At 40.2% G+C, this 27,434-nt stretch overlaps 1 protein-coding gene across 2 annotated transcripts; it reads right to left on the reverse strand.

Moving 5' to 3' along the window:
* Positions 1–27,434, reverse strand: ANXA11 (annexin A11). 2 transcript variants are annotated; one of them, XM_075025631.1, is made up of 15 exons: positions 27,300–27,434; positions 15,573–15,633; positions 14,256–14,368; positions 12,536–12,913; positions 11,921–12,008; positions 11,444–11,538; positions 10,895–11,008; positions 9,656–9,746; positions 9,454–9,533; positions 9,259–9,315; positions 8,255–8,348; positions 7,391–7,486; positions 4,720–4,778; positions 3,968–4,090; positions 1–736 (listed from the first exon to the last, which is right to left on the reverse strand). In XM_075025631.1, exons 2-15 carry the CDS (start codon positions 15,622–15,624, stop codon positions 677–679), a joined length of 1,500 nt encoding a protein of 499 aa, XP_074881732.1. In that variant the 5' UTR covers positions 15,625–15,633; positions 27,300–27,434; the 3' UTR covers positions 1–676. The 2 variants fall into 2 exon arrangements, with proteins under 2 accessions (XP_074881732.1, XP_074881731.1); XM_075025630.1 differs by lacking the exon at positions 27,300–27,434 and adding an exon at positions 26,466–26,561.

A 27,434-nucleotide genomic window follows, 5' to 3' on the forward strand; every position in this document is an offset into this window, starting at 1 on the left:
TTAGAAGATAGACAGCTTTAATTTCATAATCTCTTCCTACATACATATATTTAAGGCACAATGCAAAACCTTAAAACATTAACCATAGAATCTTTACTACTTTCAACGTTACTACTACCTTGTGACAGTTGGCCTAGTGAGAATGAAATGTGGAACACATCTTCCTTAAAAACAATCAAGAAAAGAAAACAGAACTTGACAAAACTTCTTCAAAACAGTCTTAACTAGACACAATAACTCAAGGCTGTTCTCTCCACATATCAGGGAGTAGGCTAGCATGAACCAACTCTGCATACAATACATATAAAACTTGCATTAAAATGGCACATAATGTTTATACAAAATAAAACCTTAAATCACACAACTGTAACTTTTGTTCCATAAAACAAACATATTACTCCAGCACAATATAAGCAGAAAAGAAATAATGACCTGTCATTAATGGATTGCTGAGGGTATTATACAGAATCCTGAGCAGATGGCACAAAAGCTTGATATTTATACTTTTTTGGCATTTATTACCTACTTTAATTGAAGATATATGCAATATTATCTTTTAAAATGCAATTGCTTTAGGAGAAACAGGTCATTACATATTTACTTATGGAGAAAAAAAGATGCTTTAAAGTAAAAACATGATCATAACAGCTTTTTTAAGAAAAGCTCAATGCTCCATTTAGTCATTTCCACCACACAACTTGAGTAGGATTTTCCGGTAGTCTCCTGAAGTATCACCCTGGAAAGAAACCCAGAAAAAGAAAAGTTGAAGACTTGTGCTTTGAAATAGAGGAAAAAGAAGTGTAATCATCCTAAACACAACATTAACAACCAAAAGAGATGAAACCAGGGCTGAAAGAAAGCAGGTGTTAAACTCTTAAAAAAGGCAAAAAAAAAAAAAAAAAGAAAAAATTAAAGAGCCTGCTAATTAGAAATCACTTTAACACAAGTACACAGTAAAATATGCTCCTTCCATGACTGGAACCAAAAGTGTCCATAGAGAATAAATTTCTTTAGCAAACTGAATGTGGTATACAGGTCCAACTAGTTACCTGGGAATGGTTCAATAAAAAAAAAAAAAACAACAAAAAACCCCAAAAAACTCACTGAAAAGCTATCTTCCAGCAAAAGGTATGGAAAAATTAATACAGAAGTCCTTTTCATTGCAGTCAATGTGGATATTTTTCCAGGGGCAGCGAGTGAAAGTTTACTCTGTTATGTTCAAACATTAAAACCAATGCCCTGATATCAAAAGATCTAAGGGGTTTTTTTCCCCACAGTTAGAGAACGTCTCTTTCATGTTGTGGGCAGTGAAAGTTAGTATGGATGCACAAACATGCAATTAATCACAAACAGCCCCCGCTAGCCGAGTTTTGCCTGCTGCTCTTAAGAGTAAAAAGCATTCCCTGGGAGCTGCTCATGAACTAGTTTTGGTTGATGAGGCTTGCCAATCCTTTTCACAGAACAGTTTCAGTTAGTGCATTTATCTCATCCTTCATCTTCAGGTATGACTGAAAACTGTTTTGTCCACATAAAAATTATTAGAATTGTGACAAAGAGACACTTCAAAGATCAGGATAAATCCTGTGCATGCATAAAGCACAACCCACAAAATATAAAACTGTATTGGGTTTGCATGGCAAGGTTTTGGTAGCAGGAGGAGTACAGGGGTGGCTTCTGTGAGAAGATGCTAGAAGCTTCCCCAACATCCAGTAGAGCCAATGCCAGCCAGCTTCAAGATGGACCTGCCGCTGGCCAAGGCAGAGCCCATCAGCGAGGGTGGTAGTGCCTCTGGGATAACAGATTTAAGATGGGAAAAAAGTTGCTGGGGCATGGAAACTGCAGCAAAGAGAGGAGTGAGAAGATGTGAGAGAAACAACCCTGCAGACCCCCAGGTCAGTGAAGAAGGAGGGGGAGGAGATGTGCCAGAGCAGAGATTCCCCTGCAGCCTGTGGTGAAGACCCTGGTGAGGCAGGCTGTCCCCCTGCAGTCCAGGGAGGTCCACGGTGGAGCAGATCTCCACCTGCAGCCTGTGGAGGACCCCACGCCGGAGCAGGTGGGTTCCCGAAGGAGGCTGTGGCCCCGTGGGAAGCCCACGCTGGAGCAGGCTCCTGGCAGGACCTGCGGCCTTGTGGAGAGAAGAGCCCACACTGGAGCAGGTTTTCTGGCAGGACTTGTGACCCTGTGGGGGACCCACGCTGGAGCAGTCTGTGCCTGAAGGACTGCAGCCCGTGGAAGGGACCCACACTGGAGCAGTTCCTGAAGAACTACAGCCCGTGGGAAGGACACACGTTGGAGAGGTTCATGGGGGACTGCCTCCTGTGGGAGGCACCCCACGCTGGAGCAGAGGAAGAGCGTGAGGAGTCCTACCACTGAAGAGGATGGAGTGGCAGAGACTGTCCAACTGACCACAATCCCCATTCCCTGTCCCCCTGCACCCCTGGCGGGGGGGTGGGGGGTGGGGGTTGGTAGACAATTTGAGAGCGAAGCTGTGCCCAGGAAGAAGGGACGGGTGGGGGGAGGTGTTTCAAGATTTGGTTTTATTTCTCATTACCCTACTCTGGTTTGATTGGCAATAAATTAAGTTAATTTTCCCTAAGTTGAATCTGTTTTGCCCGTGACAGTAATTGGTTCAGTGATCTCTCCCTGTCTTTATCTCGACCCATGAACCCTTTGTTACATTTTCTATCCCTTGTCCAGTTGAGGAGGGGGACTGGTAGAGCAGCTTTGGTGGGCACCTGACATCCAGCCAGGGTCAACACACCACAAAAACATTCCTGTTTATGTATGCACAGAAAGGAAAGAACTGCTGTCCACTTTAAAAAAAAAAGAGAGAGAGAGAAGAATTAAGAACTTTCTTTCCAAGGATATTTCCAGTTCTACTTTCACAGAAATAAGAAGTAGAGTTTGTATACACATAACTGTGCACATGCATGTCCCATATTTACTGAAACCAAGTGTTGAATAAGTTCAGCCCATTAAATGGGTATGGCCCGTTGCTGTTTCTGAACGGTAAAATTATTTTAATGCCAGATCAAAAGAGAAGCGGGGGGGGGAAGAGACACATACGGCTTTTCCACCAATGTCTCACTGTTTTTTACTCACACATTGGTGGTTACAGGGCATGTAACTACTGCAGTAGAAGCACATCTTCACTCCAGAGCTACACACTGGGAAAAAGCTTCTGCTAGGTAAAGCTCTGTGGCGCATGGGCAGAAAGACTATATAGCTGCTGGCAGAAGACTCACATCAAGACTTTTTGGTGCACATTACCCTTCACTATCTTTGCAGGATTCCTTCCAGACACCACCAAGTTGCAGCCCTTCAGCGTCAACAGCAGAAGAAGTAAGTAGGCGCTTAACAGATTTGGCACCTTCATTACAAGGCAAATGAAAGGGGTACCACTTGCTCTCCTCCAGCTCTTATTACCCTCCCCATTGGCCAGGCATCCTCTTGACTGTTGCTACAGCTGTTAATAGCAGTAGTAGGGTGGATCAACTGCTACAACTGTTAAAGAATCTGAAGTTTAGTCTATTTCCAAAATCTAAATCCAAACTTTCAAGAGAAAAAGGAGGCAATCTTTTAAAAGGAGCTTTACACTCTTTCAACACGCACATGACATAGAGCACCCCTGTTACTCAGTTGGAGGACCAAATGGTTTCTGCAAGATCACATACAGAGATTGGGACAGAGACCAGATTTAAGACCAGGTCTCTGAAACCCCTCTGGACCAACTTCCCTCTCTTTCCTTGTCTGTTAGCTTCCTGCCCATCTCTAGCTCATCTAGCCCCCACACAAAAGCAAGTGCTCTCTGTTCTCTGGCACTTCAGCCTCCACTCTCCTGACAAATGCAGCAAGCCAAACACAGCCAGCTACACTCAGCGCAGCTAATAGGTATTCAGCATAAGGATCCATGTTCTACTAGCAGAAAGGATGTCACGGCAGGGAACATAAAGTCTCCAAGTCTTACAGTGATATCTGCGTAGAGTGATCTGCCATACATCCGCTTGTATTCTGCACGTATGTCCAGCAGGTCAACCTCGCTGCGTGATACCATGATTCGAATCAGAGTTCTGTCTTTTGTTCCCGCTCCCTGAAACACAAAAAAACCAACAATATAATGTATTAATAAATTGTAGAAATGCTGGATGATACAGCACTAGTAAAAAAATTAATATAAATCATCACCCCACAAACGGCCGTTTACTAGCATAACACATTGACTTCAATAAGCTTGAACAGAATTTGGCCTATCATCCTTTAATAAATTAAATTTACTGATAGGACACTAACAGTCATTTCTCTGCACAAGAACAGTTAGGAAGAAAAAAAGGGGGGGGTGTCAGAGGGACAGGGAGTCAGGAAAGTTTGGTGAGTTTAATTGCCTATTTATTTACTTCAGCTAGACATCCCTACTTAAAAACATACCAATTTCAATGAGTCTTAAGCATATTTGTGTTTTACCAAATGAAGACTTTTGTTGTTTCAGGTATGGCTGTATGCATCTCTTTGTTAAGTGGATCAAATTAACTAGATTTTTCCAGCCTTTCATAATAATGACTACATCTTGTTAGTCATCTGCCCACTCAAAAATGTAATACCTTCAGCTGAACAATTCATCCCAACAAGCTGTACAAGCATTTAAAAGAAAAAAAAAAAAACAAACCAAAAAAACCACTAAACCCACACTATAAGTTTACGTATCTTGTTACAGGCACCCACCTTCATAGCCTTCTGTAATCTCTCTGCAAAAAAAGCAGGTGTGTTCTTGAGGCACTTAACTGCAAAAAGAAACAGTATCACAGAAATCAGATATTCCTCCTCAATCAGAACTCACAGTCATCTTCTGAGCTTACCCTAGATAGTCACATGCTTTATTTTTAAATAAACATACACTTGATACAATGCAGCTTCCACTCCTTCAGTTAGTCACTGAAATAATTTTTAATCCAAACAGTAGCTGCAATAAAGTTAAAGAACCTACTACACTTCATGGCTCAAAGCAAACTTTTCTGTCACTACAAACCATCTAGCATGAGGCAGCCATAATGAATCTTTAAAGTTTAATGACCAGATTCTTGCTTATAAAGGGAAAAGAGGGCATAGGCAGGAGGCAGAAGGCTTGAAGGAACACATAGCTAGTGGTGTTCCTGGCTTTTTCCTAATTTAAGAACTTTTAGGCCATGTATCTGCAAGGTATGAAAAATTCAAGTGCTACCCTAACACAAGTTGGGAAGCCACCTATGACAGAAACCTCACCCTTATTTTGAAGTTAGTTACACTTTTTTTTTTAGCCACAAAGTTCACCAGAACTCCTGAAAAATTCTTGACATGCTTATGTAGTAATGACTGGATTTTATATTTAATTAGCACAGTTTATTAGAAATCTGAAAGAGCAAAATCTAAATCAAATTACTGTCATGTTAATCAGGATAATGAAAGAATTCTCCATCACTCATCAGAATTAAAATCTATATATTGATCCTATATTGGTTACAAGTGAACAATCATGCAATCTGTGGCAAACTACACAGAAAACAAACCACACCTGACATATTTTATAGCACAAAAAGGTATCAAAAGCAATCATGTAAAATCAATACAGAACAAAAGGGGTAAACCCAAATAAGTATTTCACAGCAACACACATACTATATAGGAAAAAGTACTTTTCTGAATAGGAAAATGTAGATGAGAGATAGCAGTTCACCACGCACAACTATCAATGATATATAATTCAAAAACAAATGACAAATGAAATGCATGTTTATTCATCACTGTATTTAGCTAAACAACACACTTGCACTTTTAAGATGTTTGAAGATGTTATTGTAAGTTACCAGTTGTACAATCCAGAAAGCTTTAAAGAAAGTAAAATTAAATATTTGCAATTAGAAAACTGTTTTTTCCTGAAAATAAGGTTCACAGAACAAATGATGCTAACATCGACTGACATAGATATATATGTGTGTATATAAACATATAAATAAAACAAACAAACAAAATCTATTCAAGGAGTTATTCAGTGAATATTAATGACAATTCTTGCTCAAAAGGCTATTGACTTGTTTGCAAGCTACAGTCCCAATTCTGAATCTGTATCTACATGGAGACCTGTCAAGTGACTGCAAAGCTCCATGAAGTCAAAGGACTTCCAAACTCTGACAGTACAGTTTCTTCACCGAGGCGATCTTTTTCTACAAACACTGGGAAATACTTCTTTTCCCCAAGTTTGGTTTTCTAACAATACTTTTTGAGGTGACAGATTCTGAATCCTGGAAAAGGTCTGCAAATGTATGACATCAACAGAGCTGGACCCAGTTTGGGTCATGAAAAGACCATGATAGTGACAGTTTGGCCAAGCAGAGCAAAAACAATAGTTACATAGTTCACACATGCACAAGACAGGAGTGAAAAAAAGATGCTTTTAAAATTGATTCCCATTTTGCAGGATTTTGTTAGAAACTACCATGAAAAAAATCTGCTGTGACTGAGCGAAATGTCTTCTCCCATCTTGTTTCCACATGATGCAAAGTACATTTTTCCTATTTTGGTAGGATCTTTTTTGGATTTGCTTTTTTTTTTTTTTGTTACATCACTTTTCTAGCTATTACCACATTCACAACCAAAGAACAACACTTTTAAAGCAGCAGCACTAGGTATCACAGTAAATTCACAGTAATAAACAGTAAAAGAAGTGGAGATGTAAAGAAGCAGTCTTGTCTAAGGGACAAGAGACAAAAGACGAGAGAGAGAGAAAGAGGTCCACAATTTTATGTAGAATAAAACATTCCAGATAAAACTACTGCACAACAACTTGAGGCCTTGTCCCAACCTCATGAAAACTAATGACTACCTCCCAAAGGACAATAGTAGACCTGAGGTAAGTCTTTACTCTTCAGAAGTACTTAAAAAAGAAAGATTTAACAAAGCTGTAACCACAGGAAAGGTGGAAAAATAACCTCTCTGCAATCAAATTTAAGTTTTCTTTCTACTAAAAGGAGATAGGGGTAACTAACTGGAGGGTTAATGCCTATATTTTGCTTGATTTCCAAAGCTGTCCCAAATACTCCATTCTCACTGACTCAGCGGTTGGTACAAGTTCTCATCACTTCTTAAAACAATGCCAAGTACAGTTAATAATTCTCTCCCCACTTTAACATGTGACATTTAAATTCTGCAGCTGCCTGAAGCAAAAGCTTCATCTGTCATTTTAAGGTAAATTAAGTGCCCTGCTTTACTAACCACAAGTCACTTCACAGAAAGCTCAATGTAAAAAGCAGAAAACTGGAATTATTACTAAGAACATCATCCTTAGCTGGAGTCACAGACACCACCATCTCAGCCAGTTGTAGTGGAATACCAGGAACGAACTTGCTAAGATGACACATACCTACTGCCAGCATGCCCTTTTCCAGGTCTCCAGACATTTCACGACATATACTTTTTTCAATGTCCCGATTACACATCCTCTGGTACTCGCTGAAGACTGTTGATGAGAAAGAAAGATTTCAGGAGTCGGCCTCACAAAAAGAGGTGGTACTGGTGCTGCTTCATTTCAATTGCTCTTCTGAACTTGATACTACAGTATACTTACAGAACTTTTAACATCTCAAAGACTAATACTATGTTATCAACCACATTGTTCCACTGACACGTCATCATGCTCCTTCTAGCTTGTCTAGTTCTATCCATATTTTTAAAGGGCTAGACAAAGAAACCACTGTAAGGGAAACAGTGAGAACTCTTCTAGGAAAGCTTTGTGTCAATAAAATTAAGAAGAAAACATTAAGGTTCTCACATACACCCCCATCTCTTTTCTCTCCATTAAGTGCCTCAATATGTAGCACATTTCAAAAGTTCTATGTAGTTACTAATACATTTCCACCACTGGTATAACACCTAATCACCATCATGTAAAAGGGGAAGGGAAGGATTTCAAGTGTTTTGTGCACACACAAGCATGCAAAATTGAAACAATTCCAGTTTTTTGATTCTTTTATCAGAGAAACATTTGAACAAGTATGTCCACTACCTGCTCTGATATTTAAGATGGTCGTAATGTGCAGTTCTTGTGTACCCTTTCCCTCAGCAGAATTCACCCTGCTTTTCATTGAGGTATCATTACATTCATTTTACAGATGGGGGAAATTCAGGTACAGAGCAGTGTTGTTTGTTTTTATCATTACAGATATTACCATTTTTATCATTACACACAACAGAATGAAGTTACTGTCTATGTAGAGGACACCATTACCTGCTCTGAGGTGGGCCCTGCTTCTTGCACACAGAATGGCATTGAATTTGGATTCATCAGTTCCTAGACGGTTCTCTCCAGCTGCATATAGCTCCTAAACACAGAAGGGAATTCACATTTCATTATTCAGAAAAGCAGTCAGGCTGAAAAGCTGAGGTACAGATCTGCTTCCTTACAGCCTCCCCTCCTTTTATACCTAGTCTGTGTACTGCTGGAAAACAGAAGCAAGCAATAAATAGCAACTAGTTCTAACCTTCCTACAGTATGCTATGCTTGCAGTCTTCCTCACTTACTGAGGCATAAGTGCTCAAACACAAGAGCTCCAGATTACTAAAGAGGAAAAAACTGTTTAAAAAGTACCTGAAAATTGTTCTTCCTAACAGGGCTTACACCTAGCTTATAGTCTACACCTCTAGGTATGTTCTGTGATGTTCTTGTCTTTTGGCTAAGGCGTACTATGTAGAAAGCTACTTACATTACTATTTATATGACAGTAGTGCACTGAAACGATCCAGGGTTTTCTCTTTGCTACATGGTGAAGTGGAACGCACAAAAAAAAAGTAACGGGGCAAGAGTTACTAGGTCCAACTACCTTATTTGCCATAAAAATCCAGAGTTCCTTAAGTAACAGGCAAAGGCTAATGCAAGTGTTGAATAGATTAAAATTTAATCCACACACGCATCACCACAAATCTCTTTGGACCATTCCCTCAATAACCAGCACAATGGTGTCACCCAGCACCTGGAAAAGCCAGAGAGCTGACAGAATGAAAAATAAAAAACCCCTATGGACTCTATTCCCAAGAGCTTCATCTCTGTAATGGAGCTCCAGCATGGCTCCAGCACTCTGTCAGGGCTTTTCATATCACTTCCAACCACTGAAACATAAGCACTACATCAGAAGTCACAAGGTGTCCAAAACTAAGAGTAAGCAGAAACGATACAGTCAAATTTCAGTGTATTGAGTTGACTATACTTAGAAATTATGAAGAATTTTTACTGACCTGCACATCTTTTTGGACAAGAGACATGTCAACACTTGTACTTTCATCTCTGTTTCCCTGAAAGAATTTGAAGATACAAAAGTTTCACTGGTGGGGCTTTTTGGTTTTTTGTTTGTTTTTAAAAAAAAACAAACAAAACAAAACCTACAAGCACACACAAAAACCCCAAACTCTAAAACCCTGGCATGCAAGTACCTGAGAAAGTGAAATTAAAAGCCTCTGAAAGTGTCCAGATGTGTCACTTTTTATTGCTTCCTCCAGAGTTTTCTTAAATTCTGGAAGAGACGCACAGTCATGAAACATCACACACCCCTGTTCATTTCCTAAATTCATATTGTCAGTCAGTGATTAAGGAAGAAAAGGAAGAAAATTTTGATGGAACTGTAACAAATCTCACCTGCTTTATAGACTCTGTTGAGTTCCTGAATATGCTCATTACTGCGAGAAGCTAAGATTTCAATGAGACAATTTTCATCTGTGCCAACACCCTAAAACAAAGCATAAGAGAAAACACACTCTTCAGATTCTCACCTTACTTCTACAACCCAGTATAAAGAAATGTAATAAAATTATACAACAAAATACAATTCAGAATATAATCTTATAGAAGTCAAAGCAAGTAGTTTAAATGCTACTTATACCATGTTTCCAAGACACAGATATGTATTAAAGATACAAATTGAACAGATAATTAAAATAATTATGAAAACAAAATTTCATTTTAAAAAGTCATAATTCACACCAGATTTTAGGCATTTTAAGAATCAATTTTTTCTACCATTAAAGATGAATTTGTTAATTCTAATAGGTAGCGTTCACTAACTTATAGATAGCAGTTGCAATTACAATACAGCTAATATTATTTCATCCTCCTAGCTACTTTAAAATTGTGGTCAAAGAACATGTAAATATACATACTGACTCAGTAATGGAAATATTTTATTTCACTGTCATTTAAACATTGACTTGACATACATATGTTTGACCTGTTTTTATTTTAAAAACCTAATGTTAATAAAATATTCTGATTGCTTTAAGGAGAAAGTACTTAATACTTCCATAATACTTTAGAAAAGGTTCAGCAAGGGCTAGGAAAATAGGCTTTTGAGGTGGGGGAAAAGATAAATAGAAGGCACACCCTGCTCAAAATCTTTATGAACCTAGTTTTCGGAACTATTCTTGAGCACTCAATGTAAAGTCACTTGAAACTCTAAGTTGAGCTGTATTATCATCAGTTCCATCACAGCTCAAAGCAAAAACCCAGAAACAAAGGCATGCCATGCAGTAGCTGGCTTAGAAGAGAGCCGCTTCAGTGGCTTGCTCCAGACTGTGTAATAAATGAACTGCAGAGACTGTTAGAACTCAGTTTCTGCCTTTTTTTGTGTATTTATTTATAAATATATTTTTGTTACAACACAAACCTATTAAATAGTCTTTACCTTTAACCTATGGGAATAACATTTCACAATTTTACTATCATATACCTCCAAGAAACAAGGTACAGATCAGTCAAACAGTGGGTTGAATATCTGGATGGAGAAGAAGCAATACAAGTTCAAGCTTTTAAATTACTACCAAAAATTTTATCAGGTTAAATATTCCCTCTATCTTATAAATTTGTATCTCCTACACAAACCTTTATAGCTTCCTTGATTTCATAAGCATCAAACATGACAGGTGTCTTCATCATTGCTAAGATTGTCTTCTCAAAGTTACCTGATAGCTCAGACTTGAGATCCTTGATCAAATCCTAATAAGAAGTAAAAACAAGGAAAAAATGCATAAAGACCAAAACTGACAAATGCAAGCACCAAAATTGTGGAGTTTAATTAGAATTCTTTATGCGTAAGCATCAATAATGTATCTTAAAAGTAAAGCTCTGAAGTTCCACTTAACAACACTAAATCCAGTGTAACTGTAACATGTACATCTAGGTAGTTAAGGTCCAATTAAATAGACTGCACAGACCAATCAAAGTAATCATCTAGCAGAGAAACTGCTTTATATGTTTCATCTGAAACACTGCATGAAAAAGTCAAGAGTGGGTAAAAGCAGAACCCTAAACAGGCTATGACTTGTGAACCACCTTCCCCTTAAGCAACTTCCAATCTTTTTTTCCAAACACTGTCTTCTGACTTCCAGTGAAGTCACTTCCTTCTTCCTTCTGTTCTCATGACGTATTTACCTTTCCATAAGCAGTTTTGAAGGATAGGATGATCTGCTGGCGTTGCTTGTTTGAACGACTTCCAAGACAATCGATAATAGCCTGCTCATCGGTTCCTGTACATGCACACAGACACCACAGAATGAGCATGAGTGTCAAGTGAGGACTCAGCTTTCTGTTTCGATTTGATCCTATCTCTCCTAAAGCCCAACCAAAGGACATGTATGCCTTTAATTCATCTACAGTATCTCCTCTTGTATACAACCACAGAACTTCAAGCTCTACCTCCCAATCATAAAAAACACCAACCCCCAAACCAAATACTAAACTCAGGATGTTGTTCATGCCTACATGAACTCCAATAACTCTTCTGATAACCAAGGACAACCACATGTGAAGTAGCCCACTCAGTACACATGTAACAATGGAGAAAGATCAGTGCTGAATCAAAGCTGCAATTCTACTTTTAACTGAAATGTAAATCCACAGACTGCTCACCGAGTCCCTTCATGGCCTTCCTTAAGACTTCTGCATCCCTCAGAGGGTCAAATCCCGGTGCATCGGTGACTGTGCCTCGGCTCCCATGCTAAAATCACACCAAGTTGAGCTGCATATTAGTGTTAATCAGTAAAAGACTGTGTTTTACTACTTAGCAAAGATGACCACCGATGCCAATTTTCTTTTTGTTAGAAAAGTAACAGAGAAAACTCAAAGAAAACTCCACCTTAAACAATTTGTTCGTTTCTATACCCAAATTATGAGAAAATGCAAGGTCAAGAAGGTTCACTGATATTAAAACTGCTGTCCAATTAATTACGGTTTGATGAGACTATATATACAACTGGCAGTACTTTGTTAAGTTAGGAAAGGCAGATTTCATTAAATTTGAATTCATGTCAACTCTTGAATAATGTGGTAAAACAGCACTTGTTTCAAGCCATATGAGCCTATATTGCTTGCATTTGGAAAGCATCCATCTATCTCTTCAGCCAAACTTCTTTTCATGACTTTTTTTTTCAATTTTAGGGTTGGTTTACACTTACATACACAACAAAAATGTAGAGAAACATATACATGGTCACATCTCAAAACAAAAGCACTGAATGGTCTTACTGTTACAGGAGAGACTGTAGGCCCTGCAGCTCCTGGGTAAGAGGGCATGGAAGGATTCACGGCTGGGCCTGGTGGATAATTTGGCATAGGCTGCTGCCCTGGGTAAGTTGCTGGTGGTTGTCCTGGATAGCCCACAGGCTGCTGACCAGGTGGTGGTGTGGGCTGGCCTGGCACAGTGCCACCTGGGTATCCTGGGTAAGGTGGCATTCCTGATGGTGGATTTCCTCCAGGTGGAGGATACCCTCCGTAAGAGGGCTGTTGTCCTGATGGAGGTTGCCCAAAGCCACCTGGAGGGACTGGGGGATAACCCCCAGGTGTTGAAGGATATATGCCTTGTGGTACATTTGTCCCTCCAAAGGTCCCTGCCAGGTTAGATGCCTGCAATGACAGCCAATAAAGCAAGAGATGGGAAGGTGTACAAATGGTTGAGTTTCATGGATGTGCTTAATACAATACAACCTTCCTCCCCACCAACACAGATAGGTAGTTCTGCATCCGCAAAAGACCTTTACAATAATCATGTCTTACTAGCGAGCAAGATGGAAGAAAACCTGTATTCAGTTGACTCTTGCTCTGCTGTAATCATCAGCTGCCATACATCAAGAAGCAGAACCAACAGACACATACCTGCCACTGCATCCAGCATTACACACCACTCACATGGAAGAGTGCCAATAGCCACACACCTCTTATTCTAAAAACTTAGCCAATTAATCCCAGCAACATAAACAGACTTCTCTGTCCATGGCTGCCTTACATGACCACAGCATTATCTGAGTACAGGGATTTACGACGAGCAACCTCTGGCTGTTCTACAATGCACTAGATGCATTAGTAGTTTACAACTAGCAAGAGTTCCTGGACTACATTTGGAAAGACATCTGCAGAAACTGCCACAAAGATTCTCCACTCCACATGCAGTATCATCTTCCCACGTGAGACACTTGGACCCTCTTCTACAGAGGAACCAGAAGAACCGACATTTGACGATTGCAGTGTTCTCGGAAGCTAGTTGCTGTGGATATTGGTATGTGCACCCTAGATAGTTTGATGCTCATTTTGACTGCTGGCTGCCAAATCACTTCATTTAATCATTGCCTCAGAAGGCATCTGTAATGCAAATGTCTTCCTACAAACTGTGCATTCATTATGCAGCATAAGAGATTTCTGAAGACTAAGTTGTCAGAAGGGTCACTCACTTCTACTCTATGCAAAAAAAAAAAGTCACACTGGAAACATCTGCAATCTGTTAAACATCAGTGCTTATAAGAGACAGCTGATCCCATATTCTTTTCAGGAATGAGTCATTGATTCCTCAAATTGCACAGCCTTGTTCCTTATTCAGACTGGCCATAATCCAGGTAATAGGCAAAATCTGGACTGTGTTTGCCAATGTGAATATATTAACAGTGGACGCTCAGTGTTAATAGTCTGTTCCCCTACTCCTCTGCACAGCAGAAGCCAAGTTATATTAATTTTATGTCCATGACTTTCGAAGTTAGGCTCTTAAATCAACATTTAACTAGTGGTCTGCTTTCCTAAAATAAGGAATAGCTTGCAGTAACCATTTTCTTCAATAGATATTGAATGTTCAACACCTAAACAGACTAGACATAAAGGCACAGAACTCGAGCGATAAATTTCTCAGTGGCAATGCCAGAAACACATCTTTGCACTTAAGGAAGTCACAGTAAAACATATTAAATGAAAGCAAACTCACCATTCCAGCCATGTAGTTGGGATTGAACTGATTGGCATAGCCAGCCACATTTTCTAGACCAATTGGAGGTGGATTTGAAGGTGGATAGGCAGCACCACCCCAAGGACTGCTACCTGAAATCAAACACAGCTGTGCTGGAACAAGACACTACACCTTTTTAAACTTACTACTTATGTTTCTAATGTAATGTCTGCAGTTTGGGAGAAGGAAAATCAACTGAAGAGGTGCAGAGTAGCAGTGCAATTATGATATAAAGAGAAGCCTCACTGGATATTTCTAATCACGTTAGTTACCATTGAATCTATAAGTTCTCATTTAAAAAAACTCTAAACATATTTGAAGGTTAACACTCAAGAGTTAATATTGTAAACACCGTATTTTGCCTACGGAGTAGTTTCTCTTAAACTACAAAGTTGTCTGGGTCTTCCAGTAGGAAGATATTATTAATTCCTTTTAGGCTGCTAATTTGAGAGATGTCTACAGAGCATGACACAGTACATTCACAGCTACCCAAGTCACAAAACTTGGCTGTGCACAGCAGTACAGTCTTGTCTGCACAGCAGTCTAAGCAAGCCAGAATATTCTGCTGAGAAATAGGATTTATCCTCCCAGGCTAGTTTGGCTTCTCACTGTACACTGCTTCCCCTTCCCAAGTTAGCTTGCCTAACTCCACATTTCACCATACCCCTGTGACTCCAGTTCTTTCTTTCTACCAACAATACTAACAAATGTAAAGTTCATTACTAACAACTATAAAGTTCAGCCTGATACCAAACAGTAGTTATATATTTCATCAGCTTTGTATTATTATAATTTATATCCTTTTTAACAGCTGTCTCCCTTCTATATACAACCATCTGCCTAAAAACAGTGAATTAGGGATAATGTCATAATTAAAGCCCTAATTTTTTGTGGGATATGGTTTTAAATTGTGTGACTGATTTCTCCGCGTACTTATTTTTCTCACCAGCTGCGTTCAAGACTCAGTACTGACAGGACACTACTGTTCCTTGACATTTATTAATTTAGGTCAAATTATGACCATCTCCTAGTGCTGTGTGCTTCATTTGAGGTGAATAAAAATGGACCTTATATGAGCACATGGTAGAGTATTATAAATACTCTATTATAAATTTGGTGGAGTATTATATAAATCAGAATCCCCAGCCAAGATAAAATAGGACTTAACAAGAGAGCACAGGAAGCTTCAGTGAGTCACGAAAACGCTGCCCAGTCTTGTTCTTCCCCCATGCCACCCTTCCACTCCAGATAGGACCACCACTGCCATTTAATGTTAACTTCACCTAAACAACTTACCTGGGGCTGCTGGTGGATATCCACCCGCTGGGGGATAGCCAGGGTAGCTCATTGCAAAGATCTGAAAAGTATGTGTGATACAGTCATTTTCTGTAATGCTTCATTAATTACACCACATAAAATTAACAGGCAACATGTTTGCAGTAGTCAGTTACCATAATTTAGACATAAACTGCACAAGTCACCCAGGCTTTTCCCTGGGAAACTTCTTACCATTTCCTTTTGCTGGACCAATAAACATGTTCAGATTATCTAAACAGTTGTACAGTCACTCCTCAGTCTATTTTTTCTTACTCATTTCAGTTACTACTTACTGCTCACTTTGTCTATTATATTGTTAAGGATGTATTACTTGAAAATGCTTACTTTATTGTGCTATTAAAGTCTCCAGAAGTTTGCAAACTATACAGAACAGTCTTATTAATCGAGAGTAGAAAATCTTCTGACAAACAAGCTACATCTTCCAAGTGAGTAATTGTATGAGAAGCGTTAGAAGGCATTTAAACGCAAACGTCTGCAAAAGCGTAAGGTCAGAGTAAGAAGCAGAAGGGATACACTTCATCCTTACAGCATCACCATAAAAAATGAAGAGTTTACTGAGAGGATAAGGTCACTAGAACAAATTGGATCTCTCAAAGTTGATAGTGCCTCTGTCAGCATAGAAGTGGACAAAGTCATTAGCTGTCCAAAACAGAAGGGGAGGTCAGAAAGGACGGACAGCTAAATGAAGGACAAAACAACAATCATTTTCCAGAATACAGAAAGCCTTATTTTAAACAGAACAACTACCAGGAATAATGATAAAAGTAACTCAAGGAGCTTATTGCAGATGAAGAAAACATCCACAATGAGTGTAAACTTTTTCAAGGTTATTTTTAGTGACAATCCTTAGTCTATTTTTAAACTGCTGTGCAAACAGTATCCCTTGCCTTTCCTTCCCCTAAAGCACTGCCTTTTGCATCTGGCTTGTTTTGCTGTGTTTCGGATTTCAGCTGTGGAGTTTTGGTTTCAGTTTGGTTTGGGGGGTGCTGTTTTTGTGGGATTGTTTTTGTTTTGCATAATTATGTTAACTTCCCTTTCTGGTTTGCATGGCTCTTTTGCATAGCAACAGTGGAATGGAAAAACACCTTTTTTTTTTAAAAAGGAAAAACAGTTGGGAAATCTTCAACTTATTTAAAAACTGTTTGGACTTCATGTGCATATACTCATTTTAATTTAAAAATAAACAAACTAGCAGAAATTACAACAAACAGAGCAGACTAAAAGTTATAACCCTACCTTACGTTTACTCCAGTGTGTAAAGTTTCCAACAGACTCAACAAGTAAGTGAACACAGTTTCTCAGCATTAGAAAAAGCATGTTTACCAGTAAATCTATATGGGATGCCTTTAACTGGAAAAAAAACCTATTTCTGTGTATGCAAATTTAACTACTGCCCTTCCATTTGTGCCATTTGTTCATTCTCCATCCCCCCCTACAAACAGAAGTGTGAAGTGGGATCAGCCAGGAGTATAACCATTACCCCAACATCACACCCTTTTCCTCTTCCAATGGGTGTAACAGAGTTAACAATTCACAGAGCTCCACACATGAGGAAACCAAGCAGGACACACAGCTAGGAAACTTGCTGACATTTTACAGAATCAGGCTTTAAATCAGTAAACTGTCAATCACAAATGGCTAGATTTAAACCTCAAGAAAGGTCTGGGGAAGTCAAAGCCACCTACAACCCTCATGGCCCAATTCTGCATATTCAACTGTAAGAATAGACTACAGATTAGCTAACATGACACTGTCCATAACCAGATTATATCTGAAGGGTAAAGGCTCACAGAAATTTTTACATCATATGAGATGCTTACAAGATGCTCTCGATAGCATGGTAAATGTATTTCCCACATTCCCTTCAGCCCTGGTTTCCAATGAGATGTTTCACTGCAGTGCTATCTAGGAGTTTTGGAGTAACTTAAACATCAAGGCTGCTGAAAAGACGACAAGCTTTTCATTATACATGCACTCCTCTACATGACTAAGCTCTATGTAATTTTTCATTGCATATGAAAACACAGTGTGTAAGACCTATAGCACCAAAACTGGCATAAAATTACTGTGCAATATACACAAGAGGGCACAACCTCCACACACAGAAGACATCAGGGAGATCAAGTTTATTTTTCCAGGTGTGCCCAATGGCATACCCTACATTTAGATTTGGTTCCTATCTGTGTCCCTTTTTAATGCTAGAAGCTAAATCTTGGAAATAGGTGTCTCATGGTCATCCCTGTAGTTCTGCAAAATAATGAATTTTTACTTCTGAATATTCACTGATGCTAAATAAAGAGCATAAAGGTATGGCAGCAGCTGCATGGGGTCTTTTTCAATGCTCTAGAGCGACAGTGTTCCAGCCTGAACATCTTCAAAATGTCACCGCGCTTCACTGCAACTTTACGGAACTTGATAAAGCTGAACACTTTAATAAAGTAGATGCAAATACGGTTATAAAACCCATCCAAAGAACACTTGGAAGATATTGCTATCCCAAGGGAATCACAACTGCTGGAGGCAATGCCTGCTGTTACGCATACAAGGACTGTTAAACCCCCCCAAAGCTCATGAGGCCAAAAAGCAAAAATTCAACATTTCTGATTAGGGCTGAAAGCAAAACACATATTCTCCTCCTCTGCTGGAAAAAGAGCAGGCGGCTTCCTCCCTCCTGGTGCTTCGCCATGCTCCTATCAGCCTGCACACGCCTCCAGCGTTTGATTGCTGGAGGGAGCTGCCAGGCCCCAGCGTACGTGGCAGCAGGGGAGCTGCACAGCCTGCTGCCATCGCTGCCCACTGCCAGCTCTGCTCCACTGCTGCCTCCGGGCAGGTACGGGTGCATGGGAGTGGAGACAGAACACAAAAAAAAAAATTTTAAAAAAAATCAAGAGAAGGCAGCCTGGCACTTCAGAGCCTCGATACATCAGTAATTTCCTTTACATAATAAAACATAGCCATGGTACTAAAATAAAAAAGAACAATTATTATTCAAGTCACTCAAAAAAAACAAACAAAAACCCCTACAACCCAGATTCTTAGCATGCATAATGCTTACTATTACAGCATTGAAATAAATTTATTTTTTCTTCATGTGTAACCATAATTATTTTTATTTATTTATTAGCTTCACGTGTAAATACAATAATGACAGGATACTAAAAAAAAATTATAAGATTCCTTTTCAATAAGGCTTTAGGTACAAATTTAAGGCAAAAAGGCTTGGGTTTTTTTTTTGTGGTAGAGGTTGGGGAGCAACGGGATAGGCGTTTTTCTTAGCAGGGTTGTTTTCTTGCTTTTAATCCTATGTAGAATGTTCCTTTCAAATTGAAAAAATATTAAAAGAGCCTTTAGCACTTAAAGCTGAGGTTAAGAAATAATGGCTAACTTCATCAGCAATCTGAAAAAAATGTTTATATATATACACATTTCACTTGCTTCTTTTGAACACTGCATTTATCCAGGACTTTTCCAAGGGGAATTTCTGCCACACTGGTTTGATTCCAGGCAAACTAGATCCACAAACATACCAACTCACGTTCAAAAACTTCCCTCATCACCACCTCTTCCATACTTCAAGTCTCTGTTGGCCACTTCTCTAACTTAGCAAATATTTAGCCCCCTAAGTTAACTTTCCCAACCATTCCCACAACCTTGTCTCCATTTCATCTTCTAAGCCCATCTTCCCAAATTTCTTCTGCTACATCCACGACATCTTACTAAAACTGGTAGGGATGAGTGGCACTTGCCTGCTGACAATAAAGTGGTGACATAGGCCAGGGTACAGAAGTTGCAGAAGTCCACCCTGCTATACAAATACTGTCTGGGTCAATACAGCAACAGCAAGGTCTCTGTTTGCTCAGCCATAAAAGAAGTAGTGTGTAAGAGGAGGAAAAAAATCCAAACACTCAAACCACACACGGAAAGAGGGAGTACCTTGAAGAAAATACAGAACAAGTACTGATAAGATCCTCTCCCTGTTCCCAGTGTTCACCCTGGAGGTCCACCTCAAAACTCTAAGTAAAGATCTGAGGTTTTACTCCCACAGTGGACATCGCTGTCTCACTTCACATTGCAAGCCATGAACAGCTAGGGCTCTTGAGCATTTTCCTGCTGCTTTGGCAAAGCTAAGAGGGAACAGACTTGTTCATAAGAGATTAATCTGTGACATACTGGGAATCTTGAACATACGCTCCTCTGAGCCACAGCACAGCAGAAAAGGACTACAACTGGAGCTATTTGTAACAAAACTACAAATTACACAATAATGGCATAAGTAAAGAATAAAATTTTAAGGCTGTCATAAAACTTCCGTTTCAAGGTGCAATAGAAATGAGCTCAGCAACCACATTCACACCCATTCCTGGAATTTATTTAGTGGCTGCTGTTCAGGCTCCAGCTATGCCAAGGTCCAATAATTTGAGTGCAAAAAAGTATGAAGAGACCATGACCTATATTTGTTCAAAATAATTTAATTATGCCTGTTTCCCAGGGAACACTGAGTAAAGTTAAACCCTTGGCCTTTACTCCTCCTCCAGGTTAATTACCAGGATGTAGTACAAGAGGCTGCAGTACAAAAGGCTGCCTAAAGCTATAAATTACAAAACCTGCTTTGAGACCGATCCCTGATTATGAAACCAGCAGAACAGAATTTATCATCTTACAACATGCTGTAGATTTTCATCAGTAGTGAACTGAGGCATCCACCACTGTGCTTCTGCAAGACAAGGACAAGCCACAGTCAGCATCTGACTAGCTAACTGCTATTTTACCAGCCTGAGCAAGATTTATCTTTGACTTACGCACTGCAGCATAAAAGTTGTTCTCTCCTGTACGAGGTGTAATGTTCTTCATCCCGACAGATGAAAAGCCCTGCAATTTGGCTTTCCGTTAAGTCTTCTGTGTATGTGACTCCCTGTCTAGTGTTCCTTTCACTAGGAAAAAACTAATTTAGTAGAATGGGTTCCGCTTCCAACAGGGCTTAATGTAGCTGAGTTCACGCCAGCCAAAACTCAGGAAACCTCTTTTACACAGAACTTATCATTCATAGTTTGCCTTTAGGAACCTTTACTGGTCCTCATCCAAAAATGTATACTTGAAGAGTACCAACCCACGGCTCCGAATAGATGGTAAAAGAGAAATTCAAATAAGGGGTCTTTTTCAAACTATCCATTTGAACTGCTTGCTAGTATTACGAGTGAGGAGCACTGCCAGTTTTGATGATCCTTCTAAATCAATATCATCATCATCATTATCACAGAAATACTTTATTGGAAGATAATCTAGCATTTTTTACCTGCTGGGGTAAGTGGGGGGTGGGGGGAAGCATCAGAAAGGTAGCACTGACAAGCCTTAGTCCAAGTAAGGTAGAGCAGAAGAGAGATGTTATGTTCAATAAAGAATAGCTGAATGGGAAGTTGGACCCACAAGCCACAACCAAGCTGTAAAAATGTTAAATAAGAACATTCATTTAACTGATAATTTCCACTGACAGAAGCATAAACTGTGATGCTACAGTCATACCACTGCAGGAGATGCTAACACGAGGCAATTGTGTCATGGATTCTAGACAAAAGTGCGAATATTCACACTTCAATTCTCAAACCTCTAGCAACAAGAAGTTAAATTTAAAACTACATATAAGATTATCCCACTTCAAACATTTTATACTGTTAAAACACTACTTGAAGAGTAATTTGAACAGTGTTAGAAACACTCCATGCAACAGAGAAACACATGAGAATATATGACCAAAATAAGATTCTCCAAGATAGTGAAACAACTGCTTTGATGGTACCTGCACCAGTACAAACTTTGTATTTTACAGAATAACTTAGGTTAGAAGTTACTTCTGAGATCATCTATTCCACAAGGAATTTCCCAGATGACTCACTCTGACCTACAACTAGTACCTTTCATTGCCTGCTTTTATTGGCTAGCGAGAAAACAAAACAAAACAAAAACGACACCACATTCAACTAAGACCTCAGAAGCCTGAAAAGGATAATTCTGATCTAACAGGCAACTCAGCCATTTCATGACAAAGTTCTTTTAACTCCTAGTAACAATAACCAGCATCTACCACACCACAGCAGCAAATAGGGACCAAAAGCTCCCATAACCAGCCCCCTTGCCTCCTTCACGAGACAGGCTCATCCCAGCTTGAGCGTACTCTCCTCTCACTGGTACATCTCCTTGATCACTCAAGACCCACACCCTTCACAGAGGGTCAAAATTTGAAAGGACAAGTAGGCCAACCTCATATTCTAGCTGCCAGCAGAACCGGATCTGCCAGAGACGGCAATGTAACACCATTCACCAGCACTGAACCAGAGATGACAAGAAGTTGAACAGAAAGACACATACTTTTGTGCTTGGTTTTATGGACTTTTGTCTTAAGGGTCCAAACAGCAGAGAACAGGGGAGAGGGGAAAAAGGTAGTATAAAGTTATGACTCAGTAGCAGCATTTCATCGTTGTGAAGATCCTGCTTATGTAGCTAAACATTTATTCCCCCAGCATATGGTTTCAGTCAGTATCTGTTACTTTTCTGGGAAGATCACAGACCTCTTTGGGTTTACATATCAGTCCCTACATATATACTCAAGGCAACAAAACCCAAAGAACTTCACTGAGCTGCATGGACTCTCAAGATCCATGTGCAGCAAAGACGTGAGTTAAATTCCTGGAGCTTCACTTTGGCTTCCTACTCTGCCCTGATCCAAGTGCTTCCTTTTGTAGCACACTCTTGCAATGTTCTCTTTGGAGTACTTACAATACAGACAGTCAAAACGTATATGGCAACACAAAGACACTTTCCTAGCAACACAACAAGCAAGAAATAATACCAAAATAGGTTTATGAGATGTTTGAAGAAATAATAGAACGAGGTTGTTCTACTTCAAACTCATAACTTGTCGTATAAAATAATTTGTTGCAAAAAACAGTCATGCTATAAATAGTCTGAATTATGTTCTCAACTGACTAATGCCTCAAGGATTTATACTCATCTATTTTAAGTTCTACCATGCAAGAACCCATTTTTACATCATCAGCTCAAGTCAGACTAGGTAAATACCAATTACTCCATTGCACAAAGTACACTCTGTGTGGGAAATCCTACACAACTAAAGCAATAGTGTAACATTCAGAACTCTAAAACAGTTAACTAGAGAAACACCTAATTGTTCATTTTACACCACTGATTTTTAATTAGCTTCTGTGCCCAGGCCTGAAGTGCAGAGCCAGGGAGTGGTCCCGCTGCGAAAGCAGAGGGCTCCAGCGCTCCCCAGCCCTGCGAGGCAACAGAAACAAAAGGACGACGGAAGTTTTCCATTAGGGCGCCTGCCAGTACTTCCTACATGTACATCGTTCGGGCTGCAGAAGCAGCCAAATAACACCAAGTTGTTCAAGTGACAACTCCACACTTACAGGCACACTGACAGGACCTGCATGGGACCTTAGTTAAAAGCTGTATGGATGTACCCTACGCTGCACACAAAAGCTCTGTGCTCTGCACCTGGCTGACAGCCTTGGGACTCCCCAGCTGAAAGACAGGTAAATATGAGTGTGCAAATACATTAACTTTTTCTTAAAGGGGACAGCTTTCATGCTTTCTAGACAGTGAAGGGCTTACACACACAGCCGTCCAGCAATGCTAGGAAGATTATTCCTTGTCAGTGAGTAAATGGATGTGCTTTGTTCATTCCTGACTATAAAGAATTACTGATTTTCAGCTGACTGATTAATTCATTCCAGGAACTGACTTATTCGAGAAAAAAACAATTTTGCATAGCAAACTAGAAAGCCAGGTATTTCACAACAACCATAAACAAGGGAAGTTAAAAGAAAGCAAGACTATGGCCTTCAAATCTAGTCTGTGCACGGGATCAGCAAACTTTAACCCTTAAAGCTTATTACTGAAAAAGAAGTGGTTTTCCCCCTAAAGTGTAACATTTGTAAGATACATTTAGTCTCCTAGCTAATGGAAAACTGAGTATTTTCAAAACACTGTCAAGTGCAGCCAATAACCAGTTATTTGGACTACAGATAGGCACAATGTTTACAGAATGAGTGCAATTTTCCAAACTTAAAGTTGTTCTCTCTAGCAACAATAAAAGGGATATTCACACCATCTGCTTTAGGCAACTTAAGCACCTAATTTAGAGCAACTTGCTAGGCCAAAGTCAGAAATCTAACATGCTTTTTTACCCAAGTGAGAGGTCTTTGAGAAAGTGAATTAGATGTATAAATTAATCACAGCTAGTATCGCTTTGCATGCATATTCACTGAACAGCTATAGGAAAGTTTAGCACAAACAGAGGCCTTGCAAAGATTTAAAACTAATTTGAATCTTTAATATGGGATTAATTTGGTTGACAGTTCTTAAACCTGCCAGAAAGAAGCTGGGATCCAAAAGCCTGAAATCAGAGGCCCACCTCTCCTAATGATGAAATGAATACTAATTAACGGCTCCAAAGAAGGAAGGAAACTGTTAAGTCTAGTGCTTCCTTAAGACAACAGCTGAGCTAAAGCTAGAACAGAGCAACCTACTGGTGACGCTTTCCCAGTGCCCTCAGAAAATAACCACCCATGCTTTGTAGTAAAAAAAAAAGCTTTTAACCTTCCCAAATAACACAGCATCTTCTCTCTCAAACAGACACCATGTAAGGAAAAAAAGGAAGCAATGTCTAGGAAGGACTTCTTTCCATTTCTTTGTATATCTTAGAAAAGAATGTTGCTACCAATCGGACAGCCCAGTGACACACTGCACTGCACAGGCAACAGCCAGGTAGCGGGACTGTGTGGGGCTGTGTTTGTTTTTTTCAAAAAGAATATGAAGTCTACTCAGTGTAAGTCCTTACAATCTAATGGTTAGCACTGGTCCACACTCAGCATCTGTAACAGCTGAATAGTATGAATACAATTTCACACATACACACAAAAAAACAGCTGCTAAGCATAGGCAGGATTGGCTGCCTGCTCATCACAAGCACATAGTAAAATTGTCTCTTAGAAGGACACCAGCAAGTCCCACTCTGACCTGTAACTGACTTGAAGCTTGTCCCAGCCAGGATCTAACCTCCTATCAAGATTTTGTAGTGAGCTCTGATAAAATCTGGAACAAACATGAAGCAACAATAGAAGTAATAAACTGTAAATACTTGCTGCTGCCCTTTTACTTACTTATCTACCACTTGCGGTACTGTACCACATTCTCCCCAGCTTGGGGAACTGCCTGAAGGAAATTCAGCATTTACATCAAACACACCTGCTTTCAAGTAAACTGGCAACAGCAAAACCAAAGGGACCACCTCAGCTTCGGTGCATGACAACAACTCAGTTTTCAAATGGGTGAAAGTGTTGCTCACAGGAGCATAAACATGCAGCTTTTTCTTTTTAAAAAGGCTTCTGCTAATTTCTTTGAAAGCAAACCAAAACAAAAGTCACTACATACAGCTGACAAGTCTCCACCCTTATTTCCAATAATTTATATAATACAATTTTATAATATATCCAATGTTTCAAGGTAGCAGGCATAAAAGTATGAAATAAAAGAAATTACACTGGTGCTGTTACTCAGTTGTATACTTAATTCAAGGGAAGCCTTTAACTGCAATTTGAAGCTGACAGAGAAGTTTCTATGGACGATTACACAGAGCCTTGGCTAAATATAAATTAAACTTTCAAGTTCTTAAAAAGCCCTGCTCTTTCTGTAGCTGCCATTAAACCATCTGCTCTTTTTAATTACATCTCTACTTTAACTATAGCTTCCTTTTTTTTATCCCTAGATCACTACCACAGAACTAAGATAGGCTCTATCTTAGCTCTGATTAACGTAACGTTATTGAACGGACCGTCTAGACACTTCATCTTCTGAAACTTGCTAGACATCTAGGAAACAGCATCTCCTGTGGCCTTCAAACCAGAAAGACCTCTTGGCTTGACTTTCTGTAGTAGATTGGATTATGTGTTTTAAGTTGTTATCTAACACTACAGTCTTTACAATATTTTTTCTTTAATATACTGACTACATAAAGACCTCCATAAGAAAGCTCCATCACACTATGGTTTTCCTACATCTTTTAGTGACTTTTGACATTTCACAGAATTTCCAGTCTGGCCATTCAAAACTTCTGGGGACTATAGAGAAAAAGCTAAAGAAGTGACATAGTGTATCAATGAGTGTGATGACTACTCCAGAAATTTTAAGTCCAGATTCACAGAGACATTTTGGCTCTTAACCTCATACTGAGGTCAGGCAACAGAAAGGTACATCAATACCGTTGTTGACATAGACATAAAATCATTGGGCCCTTCAAACTCTTCCTGAGTCTGTATTATATATGGCATACCGTATTATATACGATGCTTTGGGGGCGCGGTGGGTGGGAGGAAGTCACAAGAGTAGCTACAGAGGCACTTTCAGGAAGAAGAAATTCAGCAGAAATGCAGTGGGGACTGGGCCACAGGCAAAACTAGAAGCAATGCCCAGTGCAAGTTATCTGCTTCATCAGTGGGAGGAGAGTGGTCCACATGACTCTTACAGCAGCTCTAAAACCAGGAAGTTAGAGAAATAGCCAAGCATTTGGGGAAAGCATTCATGCACTCAAGATTTATAGCAGCCATACACTAGCACCGGTTTTGTACCATTTCTGATGTTACTGTGCACCAGTAGAGCACTGACTCACTCAAAAGAAAATACCTTGTGCTGGGGCAGGGGGGTGTCAGGGAATGAACCCCCTCACCTCCTACAGCAGCCAGGCTTTTAGATGCACAAAAACCTACTAATTAGCTCCTTCATCAAAACACACTGCACCACCACTTTCCCCTCTTGTAACACTTCTCTCCACACCTTCACCTCAGTCCTTCTGCTCCAATGCATCTGTCCCATTCCTGGCTGAGCTGCCCTCCATGCTTCTGCCGCTCCCTTCAGAAGATCTCTCCCTCAACTCTTCCTCCTTACCAGGAAGAGGCTTCCAGGAACTACCATTAATCTGATAAATGAGGCAAAAACATCCCAAGAAGATACTCCCCACTGCCCAGCCTCCCTTCTCCAGAAACAGGATGGGGACAGGGAAGAAAAGTGCTTTTCTGACTATGGAGATGTTTATGCTGTCTTCTGTCTTACGTATAGTTAGAGACGTTTTCTGTCTTACACAAGGTATAGCAAAAGTTTAAGAGTTTCTGTTTTAAGACACTTTTAAGTATGTGCAGCGTAAGAAAAAGTAAAGCACATTACAAGCACTTTGTAGAAAGGGACGTTTGGTAAAAAAAAAAGCATTGTGTAACGGCTCTGACAAGACTACCATCTTAGGCTTCTTCCTCTCGTTAACCATACGCATCAAAATCACGAGCTCAAGATAAGCTGAGGACACAGGCAAAACGCCGAACTGCAACTGCGAGAGCAAAACACTCATTTTCCTCTGAAACCACCTCATTTGCCTATGAAGCAAAAGCAGCTTTCTACGAACCGCGGAGCTGCCGCGGGCCCCGACCTCCCCGGACACCAGCCCCGGGGCCGCTGTCTGTCACCCCGAGTGCGCCACGGCCGCTGCTGCCGCCCCCTCCGGGCGGACGCCAGCTGCCCCGTCACCCCGGGGACACCGGCCCGGCCCGGCCCGCAGCCCCGCGCCACTGGGTGCCACTCGCCCCTCTTCCCCCGGCCCGGCCCGTCGGTGGCTCCTACCGCGGGTCCTCGGCAGCCGCCGCCCCTCCTGACGGCTCGGTAGCGCTGCGAGGCGGCGGGAGCGCAGGAGGAGGAGGAGGAACCCCCGCGGACGCGGCTCCTTCCGCCCGCCCCGCCGCCGGCCGCGGTGCGAGG

The sequence above is a fragment of the Buteo buteo genome, chromosome 4, assembly GCF_964188355.1.
Source record: "Buteo buteo chromosome 4, bButBut1.hap1.1, whole genome shotgun sequence".
Taxonomy (NCBI): Eukaryota; Metazoa; Chordata; class Aves; order Accipitriformes; family Accipitridae; genus Buteo; species Buteo buteo.